The sequence below is a fragment of the Pleurodeles waltl genome, chromosome 2_1 (assembly GCF_031143425.1).
Source record: "Pleurodeles waltl isolate 20211129_DDA chromosome 2_1, aPleWal1.hap1.20221129, whole genome shotgun sequence".
Taxonomy (NCBI): domain Eukaryota; kingdom Metazoa; phylum Chordata; class Amphibia; order Caudata; family Salamandridae; genus Pleurodeles; species Pleurodeles waltl.
This window is the reverse complement of record NC_090438.1, coordinates 195183924-195208063: the sequence shown is the minus strand read 5'-3', so window position 1 is coordinate 195208063 and position 24140 is coordinate 195183924. Positions and strand designations below refer to the sequence as shown.

At 44.4% G+C, this 24140-nt stretch overlaps 1 protein-coding gene across 2 annotated transcripts in view; it reads right to left on the bottom strand.

The window, feature by feature from the left end:
• Window positions 1-24140, bottom strand: part of RADX (RPA1 related single stranded DNA binding protein, X-linked) — a 252126-nt gene that overhangs the window by 19836 nt on the left and 208150 nt on the right. The window contains exon 13 of one of the 2 annotated variants that reach the window (XM_069212392.1): window positions 15756-15902. The exons of the other annotated variant lie outside the window; for it this stretch is intronic. Within the exon in view, the coding sequence (XP_069068493.1) occupies window positions 15756-15902 (147 nt within the window). The remainder of the gene's footprint in view (window positions 1-15755; window positions 15903-24140) is intronic. 2 annotated transcript variants of the gene reach the window in all.

Below are 24140 nucleotides of genomic sequence, written 5' to 3'. Positions count from 1 at the left end.
AAAATTTCGAGTACGGATGTATGGAAATTAATTTTAGCTTGCCACACTTGAAACTATGTGTTTTGACACTTTAGGTTTAGCTCGGAATACTTTTTACCACATAATTCATATTTTACTGTCTAATGCACAAAGACGTACTGTTAATGTGACTAAGGGATTTAGGGGGTCATTCTGACCCTGGCGGTCAATGACCGCGGGAGAACCGCCAACAGGCTGGCGGTGCGCCCAAGGGCATTCTGACCGTCAGAAACGGAAAACCGGAGGTGTACCGCCGGTTTTCCGCTGCCCTGGGGAATCCTCCATGGCGGCGCAGCTTGCTGCGCCGCCATGGGGATTCCGACCCCCATACCGCCATCCTGTTCCTGGCGGTTTTGGCCACCAGGAACAGGATGGCGGTATGGGGTGTCGTGGGGCCCCCGTAACAGGGCCCCACCATGATTTTCAGTGTCTGCCATGCAGACACTGAAAATCGTGACGGGTGCAACTGCACCCGTCGCACCCCTTCCACTCCGCCGGCTCCATTCGGAGCCGGCATCCTCATGGAAGGGTGTTTCCCGCTGGGCTGGCGGGCGGCCTTCTGGCGGTCGCCCGCCAGCCCAGCGGGAGACCCAGAATACCCACGGCGGTCTTTTGACCGCGCAGCGGTATTCTGGCGGCTCCCGCCGGCCCTGCGGTTACCGCGGCTGGCGGGAGTCAGAATGACCCCCTTAGTGTTTACATTTACTTAGCTCATTTTAACTGTATTTTGAGGCTATAGTTTGAATATTGCATTACATTGTGAAATTGGTAAAAAAAAAAATAATGGATTTTTAAATGTATTTTAATTTGCTGATGTACTTTAATGGCTTAACTAAGCCGAAGAAAGTAATTTTGATTGATTGAATTCTATTTCAATTATTTTGCTGAGGTTCTTGTAAATAGATTATGCTTGTCACTACATTTTCCATTTGGGCTGCATTATTTATTTTAACACTGCTGCCTTATATCCAGTTGCCGAGGGCTATATAGTTATTAAAGGCCCCAAGCCAGAGTTATAGATTGAAGGACGCAAATAAGAGTTATAGGCCTGATCTACAAGAATGATGATAAATACCAGAACGACACAAATCCAATCCATTAAAAAAATAAATTAGCACCTAAAAACACAAAGCGCCACTCATGTTCACTTGGTCACAACAGACCGAGGGAAAGTCAACATCGATGGAGAGGGGGTTGGATATAGGGACCATTATAGTCCTTCACTTACCTTCAAAGTCCAGCACGAACAGTTCCATTAGCTGGGGAGGAGGCTGAGAGGAGCAAGTAGAGTGTTGTGGATGGTTGTCGCTGTAGCGCAAAGAGCAGTTTGTGTATCAAGTGCTATTTTCGGTGTAGCTCAAAGAGCTAGCTGGGCATCGTAGACTGTCATTGCTGTACGTTCGCGATGGCTGTCACAGCTGAATGTAGTGGCTGTGGTGCAAAGTGCGGCTCTCACGTTAACGGTCATTACTGGCAGGCGTTGTAGCACGAAGAGCAGGTCTTACTGAATCTTCACATTGGCATTCATCATGGGTGGCAGAGTCTTGGCACAAATGTGCTAGCTTGCCATCATAAGGAGCCCAAACTTCAGGATTTTCACCTTTTCCTGGTGAGGTGTTTGCTCTGATACCAGCCAAGGGACTCTGGTTAGCCTGGCATGAAACCAAGGAGTTCCAATCTTCCCTCTCAGGCAGCAAGGCAACCCCTCAAGCAGCAGGACAGCCCTTCTTCTGTAACTTCCATAGGTCCAAAAGTGCCCTGAATGGTGGTTCTGGAGGTCCAATATTTATACCTGGTGCCAGCCTCTGTCTGTGGGGGGGGGGGGAGGACTACCTGGCTTACCCCCACATCTAGTTCTGGAAAGGTCTTCTCTTTACCCTGTCAAGGCTGCAAACTGCCAGAGGGGTGACAAAAGGCTGGGCAGGCGTGGTGGCAGGTTTGTGTGAGTAAGAGGCAAAGTCAATAGAATTTTAAGTGGGGCTGGGTACAGCCCCTCTACAGTCATCCTGCCAGGATTGCCCATCCAGTCCATGCCTAAGCCCTTTTTTGTGTCACTGTCTTGAAGCAATACACAAACCTCAACAGAAGGGCCATTCACAGTCACGTCACCGCGGACAATGGCAGAAGGCACAAATGGTTAGGACAAGGAACTTCTTAAAAGAGGAATTTTCAGAATTCTAACTTAACATCCAACTTCACCATTAAAGAGGATTTTAAATTACAATTAATTTGAGTGTGTACAGCATAACTCTACCTGCTCTCAATCCAAAGTTACCCCTTATTAAATTTGATAGGTAATTCATTGTTAGTCACTGGGAGAGAAGGCCTTGCAACAGTGAGAAATAATTTTAGGAGTTTTTCACTGCTAGGACATTCAAAACCTAAGTTCACACCCTATTTTAAATATAATGCATCCTGCCCTATGAGCCTTTAGGGCCTACCTTAGGAGTGACTTATAAGATTTAAAAAATGAAGGTTTATTTTGCCAGGCCAGAACAGCAGTTTAACACTGCACTACAGGCTGAAGTAGCAGGCCTAAGATGCTTTAAAATGCTACTTTAGTGGGTGGCAGAGTGACTGCTGCAGGCTCAGTAGTGGTATTTCATTTACCAACCCTGGGTATATGGAGTACTATTTACTAGGGGCTTACAAGTAAGTTAAGTGTGCCAATTAGGTGTAGGCCAATTTTACCATCTTTGAAGGAGCGAGCACAAGCACTTTAGCACTAGTTAGCAGTGGTAAAGTGCACAGAGTACTAAAGTCAACAAAAACGAATTCAGCTAACAGGAGGTGTGAGGCAAAATATTTGGGGGAAATACCACACCAAGGATGTCAGGTCTATTAAATACATATATTTTGGTGCATTTATTGCACAAAATGCCGTGGTACAAAAACGTGTGTTTTATGGTGAACCACATAATATAGGAAATATTTCCCAGCTTGTGTAAAATACAGATTTAATCATCATAATGAAAGCCCTCAAAGCACTCTGCAGAGCTTTAATTTTGTCAAGGCTTCTAAAATTATACATCATGAAGGGCCAGATATACAAAGCCCTTTTGCATTTCTTAACTGTCCGAATCAGTATATCGGGCTGTTAAGTAAAATGCCAAACAGCCTTTTCTGATATACAAAGGTATTTAGAAAATCACAAATTGCGATTTCTACCTTGTAGAAATCGCAATTTACCATTCCCAGAATAGGAAATCGCAAATAGAAATTTCCTATGTGCAATTCCTATTCTGATGTACAAAAGCATCTCCTAAATGCGACTTAGGCATTTAGGAGATGCAATTACCACCAACTAAGTCATTGGTAACCAGGTGCAATTTAAAACAAGCATTTGCAATGCAAAGGGTCTCACATTTGCTCGAGTTAGAGCTATTGGCATTTTAAATTCACAACTGGACTTTTCTTGCCACATAACTTGTCAACCCTGCCTCATAATTTTGTCTTTTCCTGCCAAATAATTCCAGTGGCTCTGCATATACCCAAAGCACTTCCATTTACCTCTATCTGCAGCAATAAAATGAAAATGTTGCCAATTAGCTAAGGTTGGGCACAGTAATAGGTTGCCTCCAGTCCCATTACTCGAGCAACAAATTGGATTCAGCACTTACACAGACAAGATCACGTGCATTCAGAAATGTACTTATGAAAAATAAAACTGATAAAGCTAGACTACTGGAAACAGAAACGTTCACCTACATAATTTTGACAATTATTTTTCTTCACTACAAAAATAGATTGTAAACGCAGGCCCATTTGATTCTTTTTCGTCTCCTTTGACAACTCACACACCAGCTACTGTCCCAACCATAACCACTGTCCCAAACATACATGGAGGAGTTGGATGATCCATACTATAATATTGCCTAATAATAATTAGTCCAGCAAGTGTGCAAAACCAGCCTTTTTTGCAGTTTCTCCCAAAAAAATATTAACTTTCTAATACAAAGTAGTTAGTGCAGAGGTTCTCTAACTGACTGGATTGTAAAGGAAAGAATTAAAAAGCAAAATATTAGATGCTACCCACTTAATTGTTTTCTATCGCTAACCTATTTTGGAAGAAAAAGAGCACCTGGGACACAGGGGCGTGAATTAATCCTCTTTACGTCACACGGTCCGGGCAAGTCCTGCTGCAGCCTGCCAAAGTGTCAACTCCGACAAAAGCCCTAGCATTCCTCCCTGCCCTGTTGCCAGGAATCCTCTGCTGATCCGATCTGACTGGCTGCCAACACTTCAACTAGGAAGTGTTGGCAGTTATCTTGGTACTCAGACTCAGTCGAGTCCCAAGTAAAAAGTACAAAAAAGAAAAGACAGGAGGGGGCAGGGCAGGAATACCCTGCCCCCTAGGCCTGGTGGTGGGGGCAAATATTAAATTTTTTAATTTTTGCCACACATTTTTGAAGGATCCGCAAATCCACTGCAAAAAAATGTGTCCCCCCCCCTCACAATCTGCCAGGTCCCAGGAGGAGTATCTATATAATGAGGGAAGAGAGGCATGCGTGGCCGACCCTGCGTCCCCGGGCCGATCCGCCATCCTCTAGGGCCTGATCGAGTTTGAAAACGTATGCCCCTCTCCCCCCAGGGCCGAGTTCGGCCTCAGGGACCCCATCCCTTGGGGCCCGGCCATAATACAAAAGTGGGAGGGGGTTGCGTGACCCCTTTCCTGGGTTGATTTTCGCCCGGGGCCCCCCTTCCCCTGTAGCCCAGCCCTTTAATGCAACGGAAGAGAGGCCACACAGCCCCCCTCCCAGAAACATAAATGGCCCTGGGGACCCCACTCCCCGGGGATGGGCTCCTGCTATGTCCAGGGGAGCCCACCCCCGGGACACAGCGGTATCCCTGCCTGCACTAGTGCAGGCAAGAAAACCTCCATTTGCTCTCGGTCGGTGGGAATAATTTAAAGCTCCCGCCAAGCGAGAGCAAAGACAAGTTACTTACCTTCGGTGACACCTTATCTGGTAGAGACAATATCTAGTTGCAGATTCCCTACTTTTGAATTTCCCCCCGGCGTCAGACTGGATCCGGAGATTTTGTGATCAGCACCCCTGCACGACGTCAGGTGGTGTTGATGGCTCTGAATCCGTCATCGTCCAAACCGGATAGGACGTCATGGTTCCTATATAGGTGCCACCCCAACGTGTTGACGTCAGTTTCTTTTCTCGACTTTCCAAGACAGAAGCGCAGAGCCACAAAGAAACAGGTGCATCAAAATTAAGGCTCTGAAAAGGGAGTCCCTGCCTCTAGAAATCAGTTTGCAGAGCAGGGAGGATGGGTGGGTCAGTAAGGAATCTGCAACTAGATTTTGTCTCTACCAGATAAGGTGCTACCTCAGGTAATAACTTGTTCATCTGACAGAGACATATAGTTGCAGATTCCTTGTCTTTCAATAGATATCCAAGCAATACCTTCCCTGGAGGTGGGTCTTTGAACCAAGTTCATACTAGAAAGTCCTGCAGAACCGAACGGGCAAAGTGTTCGTCCCTACGGACCTGACTGTCCAGGCAGTACTGTTTGATGAACGTGTGCAGAGATGCCCACTTTGCTGCCTGACAGATGTCAAGGACTGGAACTCCACGTGATAACGCAGTGGTTAAAGCTTTAGCTCAGGTAGAATAAGCATGCAAACCCTCAGGGGGTTGCATCTTTACCAGTGCATAGCAGATCTTAATGCAGAGTACGACTCATCTGGAGCTAGCCCACTCTTGCAATGCTAGACCTTTCTTCGCACCAACATAACTGACAAAGCGTTGATCTTCCACCCAGAACTTTTTTGCACTATCAAGGTAGAACGCCAATACTCTTTTTAGGTCCAGGTGGTGTAGTCTCTCCTCTTAGAAGGATGTGGGGGTGCATAAGAAGTAGGCAATGTGATGGATTGGCCTACATCAAAGGGCAACTAACTTACCTTGCAGGCAGATGTAATGGCCACAAGGAAAGCTGTTTTCAAAGTGAGAAGCCTGAGATGACAATTGTGGAGAGGCTCGAAAGTAGCGCACAGCATAAATGTCCAAATCAAATTCAGGATCCCATTGGGGTATAATGAATGGGGATGGAGGAAACAGATGTGTAAGCTCTTTGAGGAACCTATTTACAACAGGGGACTTACACAAAGGAGGTGGATCAGGGAACCTCAAAAAAGCAGAAATAGAAGACATAGAACCTCGTTTCTGATATGGCTTTGACTGTTAGTGTACTGGGTCCTTGCTAACCAGGTCCCCAGTGCCAGATCTCTTTCCCCCAAAACTGCACAGTTGTTTTGCACAATTCTCAAACTCTTTAGCTATCACTGTAAGCCCCTGGGTAATGGTCCACCTAGTACCTAGGGCCTGGGGTACTAAGTAAGGTCTCTGAGGGCTGCAGCACCAATTGTGCTTCCCTCAGAGACCCCTCACCAAACTCATGTAAGTGTTGCCATTGCAGATTGCGTGTGTTGGTGCAGGCTAAATTGAAAACATGACCTGTCACACACCCTTGTGTACCAGCTCCCCTATCATGGCATGTGCCAGGTGTAAGTCATCCCTAAGGCAGTGTGCATTCAGGCACATATAAGGGCATTTATGCATGAGCAGATATGGCCCTGCTATGTCTCTGTCTATTCTGAGTCATAGTAAGTGCACAGGTAAGCCATTTTAAATGCATGTGCTGGACACTCGTAATCATGAGTCCCCCAGCTACTTGATGGCATAGCTGAATCCTGGGATGTGTGGTATCAAACATCTCCCAATAATAAGCCCTCACTGACCCCAGTGATGGATTTATTAAAGAATACACACAGAGGGCACCTTAGAGGTGCCCCTTGAAAGCCTACCAACGACTAGTGTAATGACTGACTGGTCCTGTCCAGTTCAGCCACCACAGATGCGTTTCTGGCCCCCTAAGGAGAGAGCCAGAGCTTTCGAGGGCCTGAGAGAAAAGCCTGCACTGAAAGAAGTGTGACCTCCTCTCCCAGGCAGGATGGATATTCCAGGGCGGGGAGATTCAAAGGCCCTGCTGCCTTTGTAATGCGACCCAGGTCTCTCCAAATGGCGTAGATGACCAACTTCCCTGTCCTGACCCCACTTTTGGCATCAGCACAGGTGGTAAAATTAGTTAAATTGGGAGAAGTGTCCACTACATGTTAGTCTCATCCCTAAGGTGGACGAGCTGAAGTGGACACTACTTTTCAAATTCCTCCATCTTGCTTGGAAGGAATTAGGCGACTAGGGTTAGGATCAGGCCGACTTCCCAGCGGAAGTGATCATAAGAAGGGTAAAGTCATACTAAAAGTGGTCAGCCCATTGGCTACCGCCTGGCACTACCTGTAACATCCCTAGACTTTGTATTTAGGTGGCACTCCTGAACCCTAGAGCTCAGATTTCAACAACCTAAGAAGTCCCGGACAAATAAGAGTTTCACTCGCAGAAGAGGAAAAGAAGAAACAGTTGACTTGGATCATACCACTCGGGCCTGCCTGATGACCTCGAAGGATCCTGGACAAGAAGCCAACTCGTCCAGCCTTCAATTAAGACTCAAGTCTCCAGTGGGCAGCAGACTTGCCTTGCGACAAGAAACTCCAAAGAAAAGACCCTGGAGCTGTTGGAACCCCAGAAACCCGACACCAGAAGTGACCACTACACCTGATGTCCACAACCCGAGATGAAGCCAACCAATGGTGCCAATGCAGGTCCTCAGCTGCCCAGAGACCGAGACCAGTGCTGTCTTGGACCCACGTGAGACACCTGCAGCCTCTGCATGCAGGCCCCCTTTCCCACAGGCTTGTGGAGAGGGAAAATCCGACAGTTCTGGCAACCACTGCACCTGGGACCACTGACCATTGCTGAGGTGAGTCACTGGTGCCAACAACGCCCCCCGGCTCCCAAGAGTTTGAGTCAATCCTGGGTCCACTTCTGCCGGACTCCCAGATGATGTCTGCAGCCTCAACACATAGGACCCCCTGACCGCGAGTGATCCTGAATGTGAAAACCCGATGCCTAAAGAAACCCCTACATCTGTCGCCCCTGGGCACAGAAGAGCAGAACTGAAGGTGCACCTACGTCCCCGAGCAGCCAAAGTCTACTACCTACCTGCTTGTTGTCCCTGACTGGCTTCCTAACCAGAGCCTGCAGCCTGTCTTCACGAGGACCAAACTCCCGTAGGAAACCATTGGGCACCCGACGTCTTAATGCACCTCTGCACCCTGCCGCCCGGTGTGACTTGTTGGCGTGGTTCTGATCAGTGCCCAGTACTTAGCTTAACTCCCTGAGATTGGCTTTGTAAGTCGTTGTTAACCCTGTGTTTGCTGAAAATTGTTTTTCACCATAGGATAACATTGAGAGAACTCTGAAAATTGCACAGTCTATTTTTGAAACCGCAAAGTATTTATGCTTCAGTCTACTTACCTGATTATGAAGTTCTTGGGTTTGAAACATATATAAAAAGAATTGTTATTTTTCTAACTTGGTCTCGGATTTATTCTTTGAGTGTGTCTCTCATGTATTGCCTGAGTACGACAAATGCTTTGCACTACCCTAACTGCTCACCCACAGTACCACGAATAGATCATTAGTCCTATCTACTTCTGCCTCTCAATGCCAACTGGGGATCCACTGGACTCTCTGCAGTGTACTTCATTTTAGTGCACTACTTAAACAGCCAGCTTCCTACACCTTCTCACAGATAAATAACAGCCAAAGATCACAAAGGTAACCTAGAATTTGATGCTGCTCACCACCCTTTTACAAAGCCAAACTCACACATTAACCAAGGCAGGCAAATATTTCTCAATCGCACTAGTCAAAACCTTGGATGAAATTAATTCCAGACTGTATGTCTATAAAACAATGCTTTCAGAAAAGTACAATTATTAGGGCCATTTAGTTATAGGCTTCCAAATAACTAAGTCAACTTTGGATCAATAACTCATAAAAGCCTTTGAGGTTTGCACTTTGCAATCTCTTTCCCTAAAGCTTTAGTGGCTACTATGGGGGCCATTTTCTTGATTGCCCTGGGGCAGATGATGATTACTGGCAGCATGTTATTGTGAAGGCTATGGCCACATGAAGATGTGTCAGATAAAATACAGCAAAAGGAAAGAGTCACAGGTAGACCTGTGCATACCACATTTAAGTGGAATGAAGAAGCACAGGTTTTACAAGGGATGCATAAACTACGGAGCTATAGCAAATTTGTTTAGTGAATGCTAATTATGATGTAAAGGTTAAAGGAAATGAACTATGAAATGCTGAAACAGGTATTTTATCAACAGAGTTGCCGTTTAAGGTTCAGGACCAGTCAAGGCTCGTCGGGGTTACAGAGGAAATGACGGCCTGCAGGGGAGTTGGGGGGGGGGGGGCGCAGGGGGGATGGTGGGTGCCAGAGGGGGGGGGGTTTAATATTAATAATTACTTTTTTTTTTTAATTACTTATCTCCGCTCCGCGGCTCCTCTGCTGAAGGCAGGCTGCTGGCACAGGCTCCCAGGCTGCCCTGCGGCCAATCCTGATGCTGCTCAGAGCCTGTGCCTGCTCTCTCCAGCCCGGCAACACAGTGTGGGGCTGAAGAGAGCACAGTGCGCATGTGTGTCTGGATGGCCCGAGACAGCCGGCCAAACATACATGCTCTGTGCACTCCCCTCACTGCTCTTTACCCCCATGGGCCCATCCCTTTCACAAAGAAAGGATAATAAACATAGGTTATTATTCTTTCGTTGTAAAAGGTTTGCAGCTTCTGCTGCAGGTGGGGGGTGGGGGAGGGTGCGCGACTGTTCAGGACAAAAGTACACCATGAAAAACGTATAAAGGAAGATTTTACATGCTTACCTATTCTTAAATATGGTGCAAATTTTAACAGACATTTCTGATGTATCACACTTTTAAGTCCAAATTAAGATAAAGACAAAAAGAGGAGTACAGGTGGTAAATTCTTATATTTTATGCAGGTATTGTTAAACTGCACCTAAGGAGATGAAATAGACACATCTCTTGCAATAATCAGCACATTTTCGAGAATACATTTATGGGACAACAGTGTGAAAACCACAATGTTGGCATACTACAGAGCTCTTGTTTGCCAGTTTGACAAAATGTAGATGATTCTTTAGGCTGATCTCTGAATCCAGCCCTGCTGCTTAGTCTGCATTGGAAACGTTACCCAAGAGTGAGGCCATGGTGTTAAGTAATGAAAGATTGATTTGTGGAACAAATATCACACAAAAGGCCAAAAAAAATCATCTTTTTAGGTCTGGCGTTAGACAACATTTAAAAAAAAAAAAAATAATCTTAAAAACACAAATACATATACACATGTAGGGGCTGTTACTCAGCCTTCTTCAGCTACTGGCCTGTTGTTGCGTCATTCACATTTGAACTTCCGCCCACCACAACCTACAGCATGGGACTAGAGGTCAGCCAACTTCATCCATTGGCTTTCACTCTGAGTGAGGGAAGGCATTTTCCTTCTTGCTTTTTCATTCTGCATAGGAAAAGAAACGCTCCTGAGGGAAAAGTAGTCAGAGTCCATTTATGACCACCACCGCACCTCACGGGCTTCTCTGGGAGCAGGGAGCTTTTGTGCAGGTACAGGCAGTGGGACTAGGCAGGTCTGCTCGGTTCTCGCACAGGGAGGGTATGTGCCCCTGTCTGCGTTCAAGGCCGTCCTCCCCGTCGCAGCTATGCTACATCAGCTACTGTTCCAAGCCTGTGAGGGCAAACCAGCCTTAATCCTCGGACAGCCTTCAGAATCTACAGCACAGTGGTAAATACTGCCTGCGAGCGCCACTGTGAAAGGTCTTGGTTGAAGTCTTAAGCACATGTTGATTACATTTCCAACATATGTTATAAAGGGACTTCATGTGCATTCCATCAGCCATATGTGACTTGTGTATATGTACCTGGTAATTTGGGAGCTCGCAGCCTCATGAAAGTGTCGAATAAATAGAACTCAACACAACAATACACAAATCGAGAATATCAGTCTTTTAGCCATTTTAAAAACTATTCGGTATATATGAAGAATAAAAATATTGCGTTCATACTGAATTGAAAAATATGTGTATATACTTTTGCTTATAAACATAAGCATACATAACAATCATTTCCTGAGATGAATGGGTTCCTGACTTCTTGTCCTCTTTCACTTTCCATGCTCATTGCGCTATATGGGCTCTAGTATAGGGAAGTTAAGAGAAGTGTTCCTGCACGTTGTAGGCTAGCGACCTACCCCATTCTCTGCTTTGCGTGGTTATCCCTTTGCACTCTTGCGGGGCACATCAGGCATTGCAGCACCATCCCGATGAGGAGCTCGCCAGATGAGGAAGCAGGACACCATTTGGGAGTGTGAGGACACCCATTAATAAGCAGCAGGATTCTCTAATGTCTTCATTCAACCACACATTTTCCTCTTTTTTCATAGGAACAGTTCCTTTAGGTGTATACTGATCCTGGAGCATAGGTGCTGGACCTTTATTGGCCCCCTGTCCCTCTTTTTGAAGATATAGATTAAAACTCTTCAACAATAAACGTGGCCACTGTTTGCAATGAAAGGAAAACGATCATCTTCTTTGAAGCAAATCCTTCCTTTTTTAGGTATCAGCCGGACCAAGCCAGAAGCCTATCCAAACCACTGTCAGAGCTGGCAAAACAGCACACAAAACCTCTCCACTGACAGGATATCAGTGGGTCAAAGGAAAGATGTGGAGAGTTCTCCGGCTTCTTGCTGAGAAGATTTGTAAGGTACAGCTCTTCCTACCCTCCAAGAAATGACAACTCACTCTACATTCCGGAGCTAATAAATAGAGTGATCTTTGACATTGTCAGAAAAATCACAGAAACCAAACTCATTTCAGCAGTTTCAAACAGTAGACCAGCATCCCTTTCCAATAATCCACTCCTTTTTGGCTCAGATGACGTTCCAGAGGGCCTCATGTACAAAGTGTTTTAATGGTGGCAAACCCTCAGATTCTGTAAATCTGAATGTTTGACACTGCTAAAACACCTTTTGAAATGTTCTAAACCCAAGTAACGATTTCATGGGGCCACTTCCTACCATTAATTACAAGGTTTGTGTAACTTAATTTATTTAATGCATCCTGTCTTCCTTTGACAAAAACGGCCTGAATTAAAAAAAAAAAAAGATTTGTTAAAAACCAGTCACTGACATAATAGTCTGCTGACCGCCAGGAGGCCACCACCCGTCTGACTGTGGCCAACCGTAGCAGGACGCAATTTACAACCTACATGATGAATATTTTTGAGGTAGGCCGACTTTCGACCTTCTACAATTCTGGATTTTGTGAACCAACCTATTTGCAAATAGGTCAGTTACCAAAATCAAAAATGGTTTGGTAAAAGTCTGTCTGCAATTTGCGACCACTTATACTGAATCAATTCTTTGTACGAGGCCCAGAGTGCTTTGAATTAAGAAAGGATACACCACCCTTTAAAATATATACAGGAGCTTATCCGAAGGATCTAAAAATCCACCATGAACTAATCTACCTGTCCCGTTGTAAATGCGTGAAAGCAGTGTTGCTACTCAACTCAAATAATTGAACACTGACTACTACCTGTTCGACAAACTTGAGTTTGAATCAGGGCGGCCTATAGCACAAAAACCCCTATTCTGCAAATAATTCACAAAGGCTTATGACTTTTGGACAATGGTGACTCGTGTCTACTCTTCCTTCTTGACCTATCAGCAGCCTTTAATGGGGTCAACCACGAGTCACTATTGGACACTGTCGGATAAATATTGGAGGGGCGGGCGGGGGGGGGGGGGTGGTTGGGGGATTCCGCCCTACCTAGAAAATCGCTCCCAGCACAAGGCAACACTCTTTCAGATCCTGCACTCACAGGACAGAGCATTTTTCAATGCTATCTCCAACTCCCAATAATTTGCAAGTGAACATCTCACCCCACTGCTAAAACACTCAGATATCATATCCTATCTCCATGCCGGTGCTACACAACTACACCTGAGGACTTTACCTGTTTAAGTGTAAACTTAAAGGAAATGAATCCTGGATGTTATTTTACAACCTAAAGCTAACCCCTCTTGAGACTTTAATTCTTCCACATGTCTCCTCTAAAGAGCTCAATACCAATCCAAACATGGGTTGACTCACATAACATAACAGACTGTACACCTAGCAGCACCAGTTGTGTGAAATCTATTGGTTTCAATCTTGCTAAAAACCTAAACCTTCAAGCTCATATAAACACTACAAAAATACTGTTCAGTACTAGTGCAGGATCATACCTTGCATCAGACTTCAAGTGGTATGGTACAATCTCTGCTCCCATCAAGGTTTAAGTGTAGACGTGCCCCGTTTACAATTATTCTTGAACTAGAGTCGCATCCTCTTAAGGCAACTCCATACATGCAGCTCAGTGGTGGAAAGTTTTGAACATGTCACATCAGTCCTAACGACCCTTAGTTGGCTTAGAAGCATAACGAAAATATTCTGCATAACACTCAAGGCAGTGCAATGTGGTTTCTCAAGGTACTTTGCACAAAATCTCAGCCTACCGGGTGCAATTACTCCCTGCAGAGTGCTGCATCCATGCTCCTTGAAACAAAGAGCCAGCTCACAAGTTTTTAGGCAACATCCCCAAAATCCCCCAAAAGGATCTGAAATAACTTTCGATCCAGCATTATCTCCAAAAATAATCCTATAATCATTGCATCTTTTGAACCTGGATATTAAACCCCGAGAGAACAAATATGTTTAATTCTCTTATAAAGAAGCTCATTTACTTTTCTCTTGCTATCAGTTTGTCCGCAGGGACGATACCACGTAAAAAATATTTTTTTATTCTACTTCATTTGCTAATGTACCAAATACCCCATGTGGTGAGGTCTAGCACTACGAGTCTGGCATGAACTATATAAATCTGTATAAATACGAACTATTGGAGCCCATTCTCCCCATTCCCCCTATCCGATGGGCACTTAAGCTCCCACGCACTTAGTCGGTCAAAGCAACAAAAACCTCCTAGGGTCCAAGACTAGCCACCAGAACTAAGGAGAATTGCCACCAGTTAATGTGTTCCTGCCAAACATTTCTCTCAGCCTTGATGCGAAGGCTTCCTTGGAGTCCAGATGAAGCATACATATACATACAGATTCTTTGTGGCAAGGGACATTTGCCAAACTAAGGGCTTGGGGAGTAGAGATGCCAAAGGTTACATATGGAGTTAGATGCGCTTTATTATCAACAGAAAACTGCCATGATTATTCCTGTTCCTAACCCCCACCCAACCTGAACCTGCCCATTGCAAAGGCCTCTTTAAATCAGGTGCCACTCACACCGCATGCGGTTCAAGGCCCCAGACCAGTTGCTGGAAGAAACCCTTGTAAATGTACTGCCCAATCCTGTTGAACAACTGTGTTACCATGAGATTCAAGATGTTCTGCTACCCACGTCGACTGCAAAAGTAAATACTAGCAAGTCTACTCCTCTCCTATGAGTGCTAGGTGGGTTCCTTTAGTGCCAGCAAGTCCAAAAAACCACTGCCTTCTGCGACACTTATGTGGTTAGCATACAACAACCACTCACGTCTCGTATGCTTCATGCATACAAAAACCCATGGGCTACAGGATCAGGGAGGGATGGGAGAACGGTATCATTTACTGAATTTACTTTGACAAATGCAATGAATTCTTAGATGTATAATAGATTTCACTCTGACATGAATTGTAAGATGGCGACAGCCTATTGGACAATAAAGAGTTAAGTGATTAATCTGTCTCCTGTTGCATCTTTCTGTTACACAAGACTGTAGAGGATGGCAGAAACTATTATACCAGCGTAGTAGGAGTGTAAGTGAAATACCATCTTTCAAAGAATTATGAAGTACAGCAACTGAAAAAGATAACTTCAACAGTTAAAAGTACAGGAGATATGAAAATTGTAGCAACAAGGATATGAAAATATTCCTTCACTGTTCCTCTTCCTTTCGACCTCAGTGAATATCTCACAAGTATGCACTTTACAGTAAATGATTTGTCCTTACCCGTGATGTGAATCCCTACCGAAGGAAATGTTTCAGGGACGCCAACGCTGGTAAATTGGTAGCTCTGAGCCAACGTTTGTTACTTGTATTTGAGATTCTGAATAATAACCAACAGAAAAATCTTCTGCTGACACACTTCCCTAAAGTCCCAAGACGGCCGGGATTTGTGGGTAAATTCTTGGTGTCAACAAGGCAACACATAGAATAATGCACCAACAGGCTTTTCACTCTAGTCCTGAATTTATCTATTTTCCTTTGAACTGACTCACCCAAACTTTAAGTCCACTAAAACAGTAGAAGAACAGCAGAATAAGTTCCTTAATTACTGACTAACTAATGCCATAAGTGATGTTAAGAAGGACTCTGGGCCTCACCTAGAGTTTGGCAAATAAGGTACTCTCTCAAAAACTCTAACCACCTGGTCTCTGATGACGCTGATAGGGGGCTTTTACCGACGATTTTGAGTTTTATTGAGCAATTCACATAACTTAAACGTATTTCCATTTGCGGTAGGCCATAAACTCAAGGCGATGGTCTAGCCATTTATTTTTATGACCCTCAACCTTAGTTTGTTGTGCACACTAGAAGCCATGTCTTTTCTTTAGCATGCAAATTTGCAGGGAACATCTCTCAAAACCAAATTTACAGTTGCAATATATGTTCATCCTGATTTTGCAAAGACCATATGCTCTTGGATGCAATATGTGGAGAAATGTAAACTACTGCAAATTTAAATTTACCTGGAAGTGGAAATCTTTGGAGCATTCTTTTCATGCAGTTGGTGTTAGATTGGCCAGCTGGGTTTCTAGGTCTTAACACACCATCTTGTGGATGTGTGGCATCTACTGGGAAATAAGCAACATCTATTGCAACTCTGTGGTTGAGATCTAAAAAGGAGAAAACATGTGAAGCAATGAAAACTTCATATTTAGACTGGACAATAGAAAGTTAAAATGAACCATTTAATGTTGAAATTCAGGGCATCATCTTCATGTGGCTCCCAATCACCAAGGCGATTTAAGAGACATCAATTAGTTCACATTATGGCGTATGAAGAAAAACAGCAAGAGGATATGTTGGACCTGGCCCTTTTTGTATGGTTATCCTCAAACTTTTTGCCTTCTTCCTCCTATTTTTTCTGACCTGTTTTTGTTGGCTTTAGGTCACAGGGCATTTTACCAATGCTGACTAGTGCTAGAGTGCAGGCGCCCCTTGTCTAAATTGTATTGGTGACTGGTTTCGCCATGGTTGGCATATGTGATTTACTAGCGGGTCTCTAGTATAGAGCTCCAGGTGTGTCCAGGGCATGTAAATCAAATGCTACTAGTGGGACTGCAGCACTGATTGTTCCACCCACACGAGTAGCCCTGCAAACAAGTCTCAGGCCTGTCATTGCAGTCTCTGTGTGTAGTTTTAAACTGCCATGTCGACCAGGCAAGTACACCCACTTGCCAGGTCCCTACCCTCCCTTTTATTACCTTTATTTCATCCCTCAGGTAGGCCCAAAGCAGCCCCATGGGCAGGGTGCAGTGTATTTAAAAGGTGGGGCATATACTGGTGTGTTTTACATGTCCTGATAGAGAAATACTGCTCTTTTTCAATACTGCAAGACCTGTCTCTCCCACATAGTAACATGGGGAGTGCCTTGAAATATCTTTTAAATGTAATTCCCCATTGGGAGCAGATAGAGATATGGAGCTTGGGGTTCTCTGAGCTCACAATTTAAAAATACAACTTTTGGTTTTTGAATTGTAAGTTCTAGAAAGTCGGCATTTTCTTCCCTAACAATTCTGTGCCTATGCCAGTCTGCTGAGTACATGTCTGGGTCAGGATGACAGTTGGGCTGTTTGTTCATTCACTCTAGAGAGTCACACAAAGAGAGCTGAGGTGTGCCCTGCATATCCTGATGGCCCATCTCCAGGCTGATAGGTCTTCCTCAGCGACAGTGGTGGAAGGAGCTTACACTTGCACCTGAATAGGACTGTGCCTGTCCTCACACAAAGCAGTCTCCAACCCCCTGGAGTGTGTCTGTGGCCAGGGCAGGGAAAGGCAGGGTCTTGTTCATTACAAAGATTTCTCTTTGAAGTTTGCCTACTTCAAAGACAGAAACTGTACTGGACCTCTGACACCACATAACTAGAATCCTTCTGGACTGAGGACTTTCAGCTAGGAAGAAGAGCTGGATGCTGTACGATGAACTGCCACTCTGCCTGTTGCTTTGTTGTGCTGCCCTGATGCTTGCTGCTTGTGTCCTGGGAGTGAAAGGACTGGACTATGCTTTTTACATCCTGCTTTCCAAGGTTCTCCAAGGGCCTGAACTGAGCTTTCGTCATGTTAAGAAGGCTCCGGGCCATCAAAAGCTTCATTTGCCAGCACCTAGGCTCGCTTACTGAGAGTACTGACTTCCCAAGTGGAGCCAAATCCAGATTCTGGGCCCTTGGAGTGAGTTCTGGTGCAAACAGGAAGAAACTGGTACATCGACTTTCAGAGCAACTTCGGAATATGGGCCGCTCCACAACCCAATGCCGCTGCCTGTCAAGAGCTGTGCTCCCCACTGAGTGCAACGACCGTGACCTACAATGCAGGCCCTGACAACGAAGCGCCTTCGAAGTCCCGCCACAGCATGAGTCCAGAGTGCCGTGTCACCGACGTCTGTGACATCGACTCCGCTGCAGCACCTTTGGCCCCATGGTCTAATTGCGACACTACAAAGTTGACACCTCACATCTTGACCTGCTGGATTCATCAACCCCACCTTGTCGTAAGTGACTGATGCCTCAGCACCAACACCTAATTACTGCCCCTGTAATCGTAAGGAACTAACACATCACCTTGCCAGTGGCAGTAAGGAACTGATACAGCACCACCTCCAGTGATGCCTCACCTCCCAAACACTGTGCAATGTCTTCGTTTCCTCATTATTTCCCATGGTACTGTAAATGGGGATGATACAACTCCTAGCTGGCCCGTGCTCCCACTCGGTTTGAGCTGGACTGTTGGAGGCTCGATTAAGCCGTTTTGATAGCCTCAGTAGAAGCTATTGTGTTTGGAAGCACTATACAACATTTCATCTTTGAAAATTGTTATCTTTACTTGTGCATGTTGTATTTTTGTTGCTTTTGTCTTGTTTTACTTAGATAAATATTGGCTATTTTTGTAAACTGGTGTGGAGTCCTTTTGTTGTGTTTTCACTGTATTAATATGTGTGTGTGCGTGTGTGTGTGCAAATACTTTACACTATGCCTCTAAGATAGGCCGGACTGCTAGTGGCAAGCTATTAACGAGGTGAGCAGGGGTTAGCTGTGTGACTCCCTCACCCTGACTAGAGTGAGGGGCATACTTGGACAGGGTGCAAACCACTGCAAACTGGAAGCCCCGTTTCTAACAGTATGCAAACAAAGTACTTATCAAACAATGCTTAAAACAACATTGTGATTGGTGAGAGCCATATAGAGTTTCTTGTTAACGTTACTCTAAGTTGGCCCTTATCAAACCAAGTAGCAAAGATTGGTGGGGCTTACCATAGAAAAATATGCATATTAAGAAATGTCTAGTTGCAGACTCCTGTAAGTTATAAATAAACGGGAATGTTGAATTCTTAGCCCTTTCTTTACAAAGTGTTTGCTAAGAATAGGCTTCACATGACAATACTTGCAGTCACATATGGGATCATCATGGCAGGCTACACTGAAGAAGGGAAACTACTGCAGAAACCCCACTGCCTAAAATGATGTCACTTTTAGAGGACAAGTGCAAGTTCTACTTTAAACTCAACAGACTGCAAAAGCATGGAGAAAGTTTCTCGTATCACACCAGCCCTCAAAGAACTCCGCTGGCATCTAGTGATACACAGAAAAAAACAATCAAAAATCATCTTTACCAAGCTTGGGTGTGTACTGTTCCTGAACGTTTTCATTAATGTTGCGGACTGGAAAGTTAATCTATAGCTGTTTACTTACAAAACTTATTTTCAAAGCTTTTGTATGCTAGTACAGCATATGCAAGCATAGCCAATCCAGTGCCTAAGTTTGCCAATGGTAACTTCCTTGAATTGAAAAAAAAAACAAGGACAATTACTGTGATTGCTGACCAATGGCTTAGGGGGGACACAGAACAGCACTGACAAAGGAAAATGGACTAAGAGTAACACAGTCACCACAAAGGCTACATTATCATATTCCCACAAAATGGCTCTTTTCCATTCTCAACCTATATGTCAATTCTACTGAAACTGAGAAAATGAGGAGGAGAACAAATGCAGTATTGTGCATCTTAGTCTTCAGCAAATAGGGTTTGCAGTATTTCCTGGCCAAATGTAGCATTGCTGTAGATGGATGTCACTGGTCTAAAGTTTTGGCCAGGTTTTTGGTATATATCTGCAACAGTCACATGCTTGTAAAAAATCAACTAACAATGTATTTAACCCTAGTAGAGTGCACCTTTACACTGCAGTACAGCGATGGATGAAGCATGGTCTTATCCACCCTGCAAGGGTGTCTTAAGCAGATGCTTACCTGGATTATTTGACCCCCAAAAGTAAAGAAAATATTGGTTTGACACATGCAGATCACAGATTCTTTCCAAAACCATGCCCAAGATGCATGTCACATTTATGCTACACTGGGTCTCCGCAGCCAAAGAAGCATAAGCTTGCACATGTGTAACTACGACAGCAACTATGGGATGAAGAGAGGGTGAAACCGAGAAAGCACCCTGTTTCTTTGAAACACTATGAAGGGCTCTAATGTATAAAGGGCTTAAGGTACACCACTTATGCAACTGCCCAATATTACGGGCACTCAAAAAGCTGTCTCCTCTCAAAGACGTTTTAGGTGGTCAAATGCCATTGGTCATAAAGACCTGTGTGCCTGACAATTGAAGCCTAAAGAGTCACTGAACACTGTAGTACAGAATAAAAATGCATTGACCAATCAGACCCCTCTTGCCATCATCATTTACCAAGGAGAAAGACTTTACGGGCCTGTTCCGGTAGGCTCCTATAGCTAATAAGGTAGAATCTTGCAGGTAACTACTTCAACGCCTTGCTCAGCCACATGCCATAAAAAAAGACAAGGCACCATTACACAAACAAGTTGGTATGGTGATGTTCTCCTCCAGTGACCAATTACAGTACTGCAACACTTGCTGTTACACTGGTTCTACTGAAAGATTTCCTGGTTGCTACCAGGACGTCTAACATCTTTGAGGAGAGGTCTAGATGTTGAATTGTCAACTTCCTGGGAATCATGAACTCAAGTTGAGCAATGGTGGAAAGAGATGTAATGCTTGCCTTTCCTTCACAAATAGGAGTTCTCTCCTTGGGGAAGGCGGACATGGTTACCCTGTATTAATGAGGCTCCCTTATCAGGAAAACTCACTGAATCAGAGGGTTCTGAGGAAAGATGAACAGGAACACCCTCATCAAGCCCATTGTGGAGCTGTGCTCAAAGGAATCTGGTCCATTTTCTATCCAAGGCACCAGCTGCTCACATCTGATGTTGAAGTGGGCTGAAAAGGTGTGGCAGGGCACCTCCAGACCTAGTACATAGGCTTAGAGACTTCTTGGGGGTAGAGGATGGGGTGTGTAGTTTGAGAGGGGTAATTTCCCACTTAGGCGATAAGAAGAGAAGCCTTATTAAGCTTTCTGCTCTAGTGTAGTCTATCCATGCAATTTGGGAGACTAGCAGAAACACATCTTGTTGCTGTGACCACTCCTACAAAGCTGCAGTTGGCAGAATGTGTGCCCCATTATCTCAAGTAAAATAGAGCTGTGATATTTGCGTGGCCCATAACCTTCATCCTAGATCCCAGCACTAAGACAAAAGTCTTCACCTCCAAGAACACTGCCCCCACTTCCACCATATTTACATGCAGGGATATATCAGATTAATCCTAAAAGACAAAATAATAGTGTTCTGTACTGATACAGTTGGTTTCCCATCATGAACTGTAGGCTCTTTCAGAACAGACACCAGTAGGCATCCTAAGGGCCCACTGTGTAGATACTTGATCTGTACAACTGCTAAAACATGTCAGCATTTTGAACATCTACAGGGGAAGTACCTGGTTCAAAGGGTATACACCCAGAATAGGGTGGGCTCTTCTACATTCATGTATCCTTTGAAGTGATGAGAGTAGTATCACTGGCCTCTTTTGGGGTGGAACCAGTTCAAGTGTACGTAAAGACAGGAGCCTCTTTCCCTTCTGCAAATGTTTTGGGACACTAAATAAGACAGAGGTAGCCTTGATGGTAGAGGCTGAAGAAGCTCTAGAGCTTAGCTGCTCCTCAAAACTAAAAAGAACTATGCATCTTCAGGAGTAGCACTGGTGTAGAGTAAGCTTCCTGAACGGGTGCCACAAAGGGTGGAGAAGACACTGGGACTTGTTTCCCTCAGCTGAGGCTGTGAAAATGGGGTTTTCTTCCCCTTGATATGTCATTTCTTCTTTTCACCGGCTTGCTTCTGATGGAAGAAAATCTAAGTATGGTTCTTGAATCCAGAGGTCTCACTAGCCTTTGAAGACTGCAAGTCTTTTACTGGCCCTTCTTGTACTGGTGGAGGACCTCATTAATCACTGAATCAATCATTAAAAGGGAAGTCGATGACCTTAAACATTCCTTCTAGCTTCGGGTTCAAGGCCGTGAGTCATAACTACTGTTGGACAAGCAGGCAATCATGGTTTTGGTGTTCACGTTGCTTAAGTCTTGGAACATCAGATGTTTCTGCTCCGGAGGTTCCGAAGTCAGGTTCAGCATGAACCAATACTCTTCCAAGGCACTGTCCAGGAGCAAGGAGGCAGCACAATGAAATGTGTACCTTCTCTGGCTACAATGGCTTCGGCTTAAGCCCGCTGCAGTGAGAGATGTCTAAACTAGTAAATCCTCTACATGTGTGTTTAAACTCTCCGCTCCGTGTGCACATGCCAATACGTTGTTTTACCCTTCCTGGAAGATGCCATCATAAAAACTGACCACAATTGGCGATATATAATCAAAACAAGCCCCATTAAAGGCATACACCTAAATCATTCAGGACACGTGGTTCCCAATCCTCCTTAAAACAAGGTGTAGGAAAAGGAGTAATAATGTTATTGTGCCAGGAACAACTTAGTGTACATAATCCTAACCCTGATATAAATTGTTTTGTCCACATACAAATTGGTACATACTCACCATGTAAAAGGAGATACATCAAAGGAGTTACCATGGGTAACACTGACAATGCTTATTCACTTCCTTGGGCGCCTCATCATTGGCATGCACCTGCGACTAGGGGTAAGTGGGGGGTTGAGGGTGGGAAAAGTGTGAAAATTTAGGCTGGGTAGGGGAATCTGCACTCAAGACTACATCACCTCATTTCAGTGGTTAGTGTCTGGTGAAAAGTAAAATTTCTAGGGTTGTCTTATTAATTTCTTAGTAAATGAATAGGACAACCATATGATACGTTGAACTCTTCGGAAATCAGTGGGTGAATTAATTCTGCAAATTCACAATGATATATTAAAATCTCTTAAGGTGACCTGTCTATTGAAGGTGCTGAGATACCTTGCACATATTTAAAATAAAAATGACACATTTAAATCTTTTTTTTTTCCAATTAATTGTTATTTTCATATATGAAAAGTAACAACGGTATATCATATACTCCTGTTGCAATACATGTGGAAAGAGAAACAGCTTTGGTTAGCAGCCTTAAACAAGTATAGTGGGAGATCTAATGAGGTACATCAAGATTGGCATTCAGAGTGAGGTGAAAGGTGCTATGCTGGTGTACTACAGAGCCTGGGGTTCAACAGTAGAGTATCATGGCAAATTGAGATGCTCATAAGTAGACCGAGATAAGACTATAGGGAACGTGAGATTGAAGAGTAAGGAAGACAGGTAGGCAAGCGGAAGTCAGAAGGGGAAGGAGGCTACACTGGGTTGGGCTTGCAGTTAGCAGCAGGGATGCCATCATTCAGGTGTGTGTGCCCAAACAGAGGGGAGCGAAACATTTATTAATCCTTAGAGCAGGTTAGATAGGTAGATACATATATGTTAGCTATAAACATTTCTAAATCTCTTTTCTTTACTTTAGAAATGAACCACCTGACCTCCCTGCTGCAAGTGTGTGATATAACTGAAATATCCGCACTTTTTGATATCAAAGTGACAACTCCGTTCTTTTTTTGTGGGGCAGGAGAAAAGCCAATGTCTGCGACCAAAGTGCTGTAAAGTTTTGCATCAAGTATGGATTTTAAACGGGTCGCCTGAAGGAGACCGATATCTCCTTTGAGTTTATTGCAATAGTAAGCCACCAATCTACGTTTTACGGATGAAGCCCTTTTGTTTCTAAGAAGTGTACATTTAAAGGAGTAGTCATTGTGGAGTGATGTAGAGTTTTTGGGCACCAAGATGATGTCCTTGTGACAGTGAACACTGGGATGTGCGTTTGAGAGGCGCGTGTGAGCATATATAACAGAATATTTAGACTAAGGTGTCCTTTGGGAGCGTGTGAGCTGCACATGTGTGGGTCAGTGTTAAGCCATGGTGTTTGGTGCTTCGAAGGGACACCCAAGTAGCCAAGGAAGTAGGGATAGATAGCGCGGGGAGTGAGGGGAAGAAGGGCAGGAGAAGAGATCTAGTGAAGATAGAGAAAAAGGAGAATAAGGGAGAATAAGAGAAGAGAGGAGCCAAGCAGACATGACATAAACCAGTAAACAAGAACAAAAAGTCCTACCCCAACCCACCCTCCACCCAACCTAAGAAATGTGCGAGGATGCATTTCCCCATCCTTCATGAAGTTGGGACTCTCTGGGCCATAAGCCAGCCTGTCCCAAACGGACTAAATAGCTACCCTGTCCTGCAGTACATGGTAATAATCAATAAATTCGGAACTAGGAAACGGAAATGTGAGTGAGTCACAGCGCAAAGCATCACTTTGGTTGACAGTTATCAATTATAATGGATGGTCCTATGGGACCCCTATTGTGGGTCTGGTGAATATGAGCCCAGTAGGTCGACATGTGCGATCAGTTACAGGATCGAGGCAATGGGCCCTCAGGGTACATTGTTATGTGGGCCCCTTACTTGTGAGGGTGTTGTTTATTATTGTAGGTTGAGAATGATTTGGTGATCCAAACTTAAT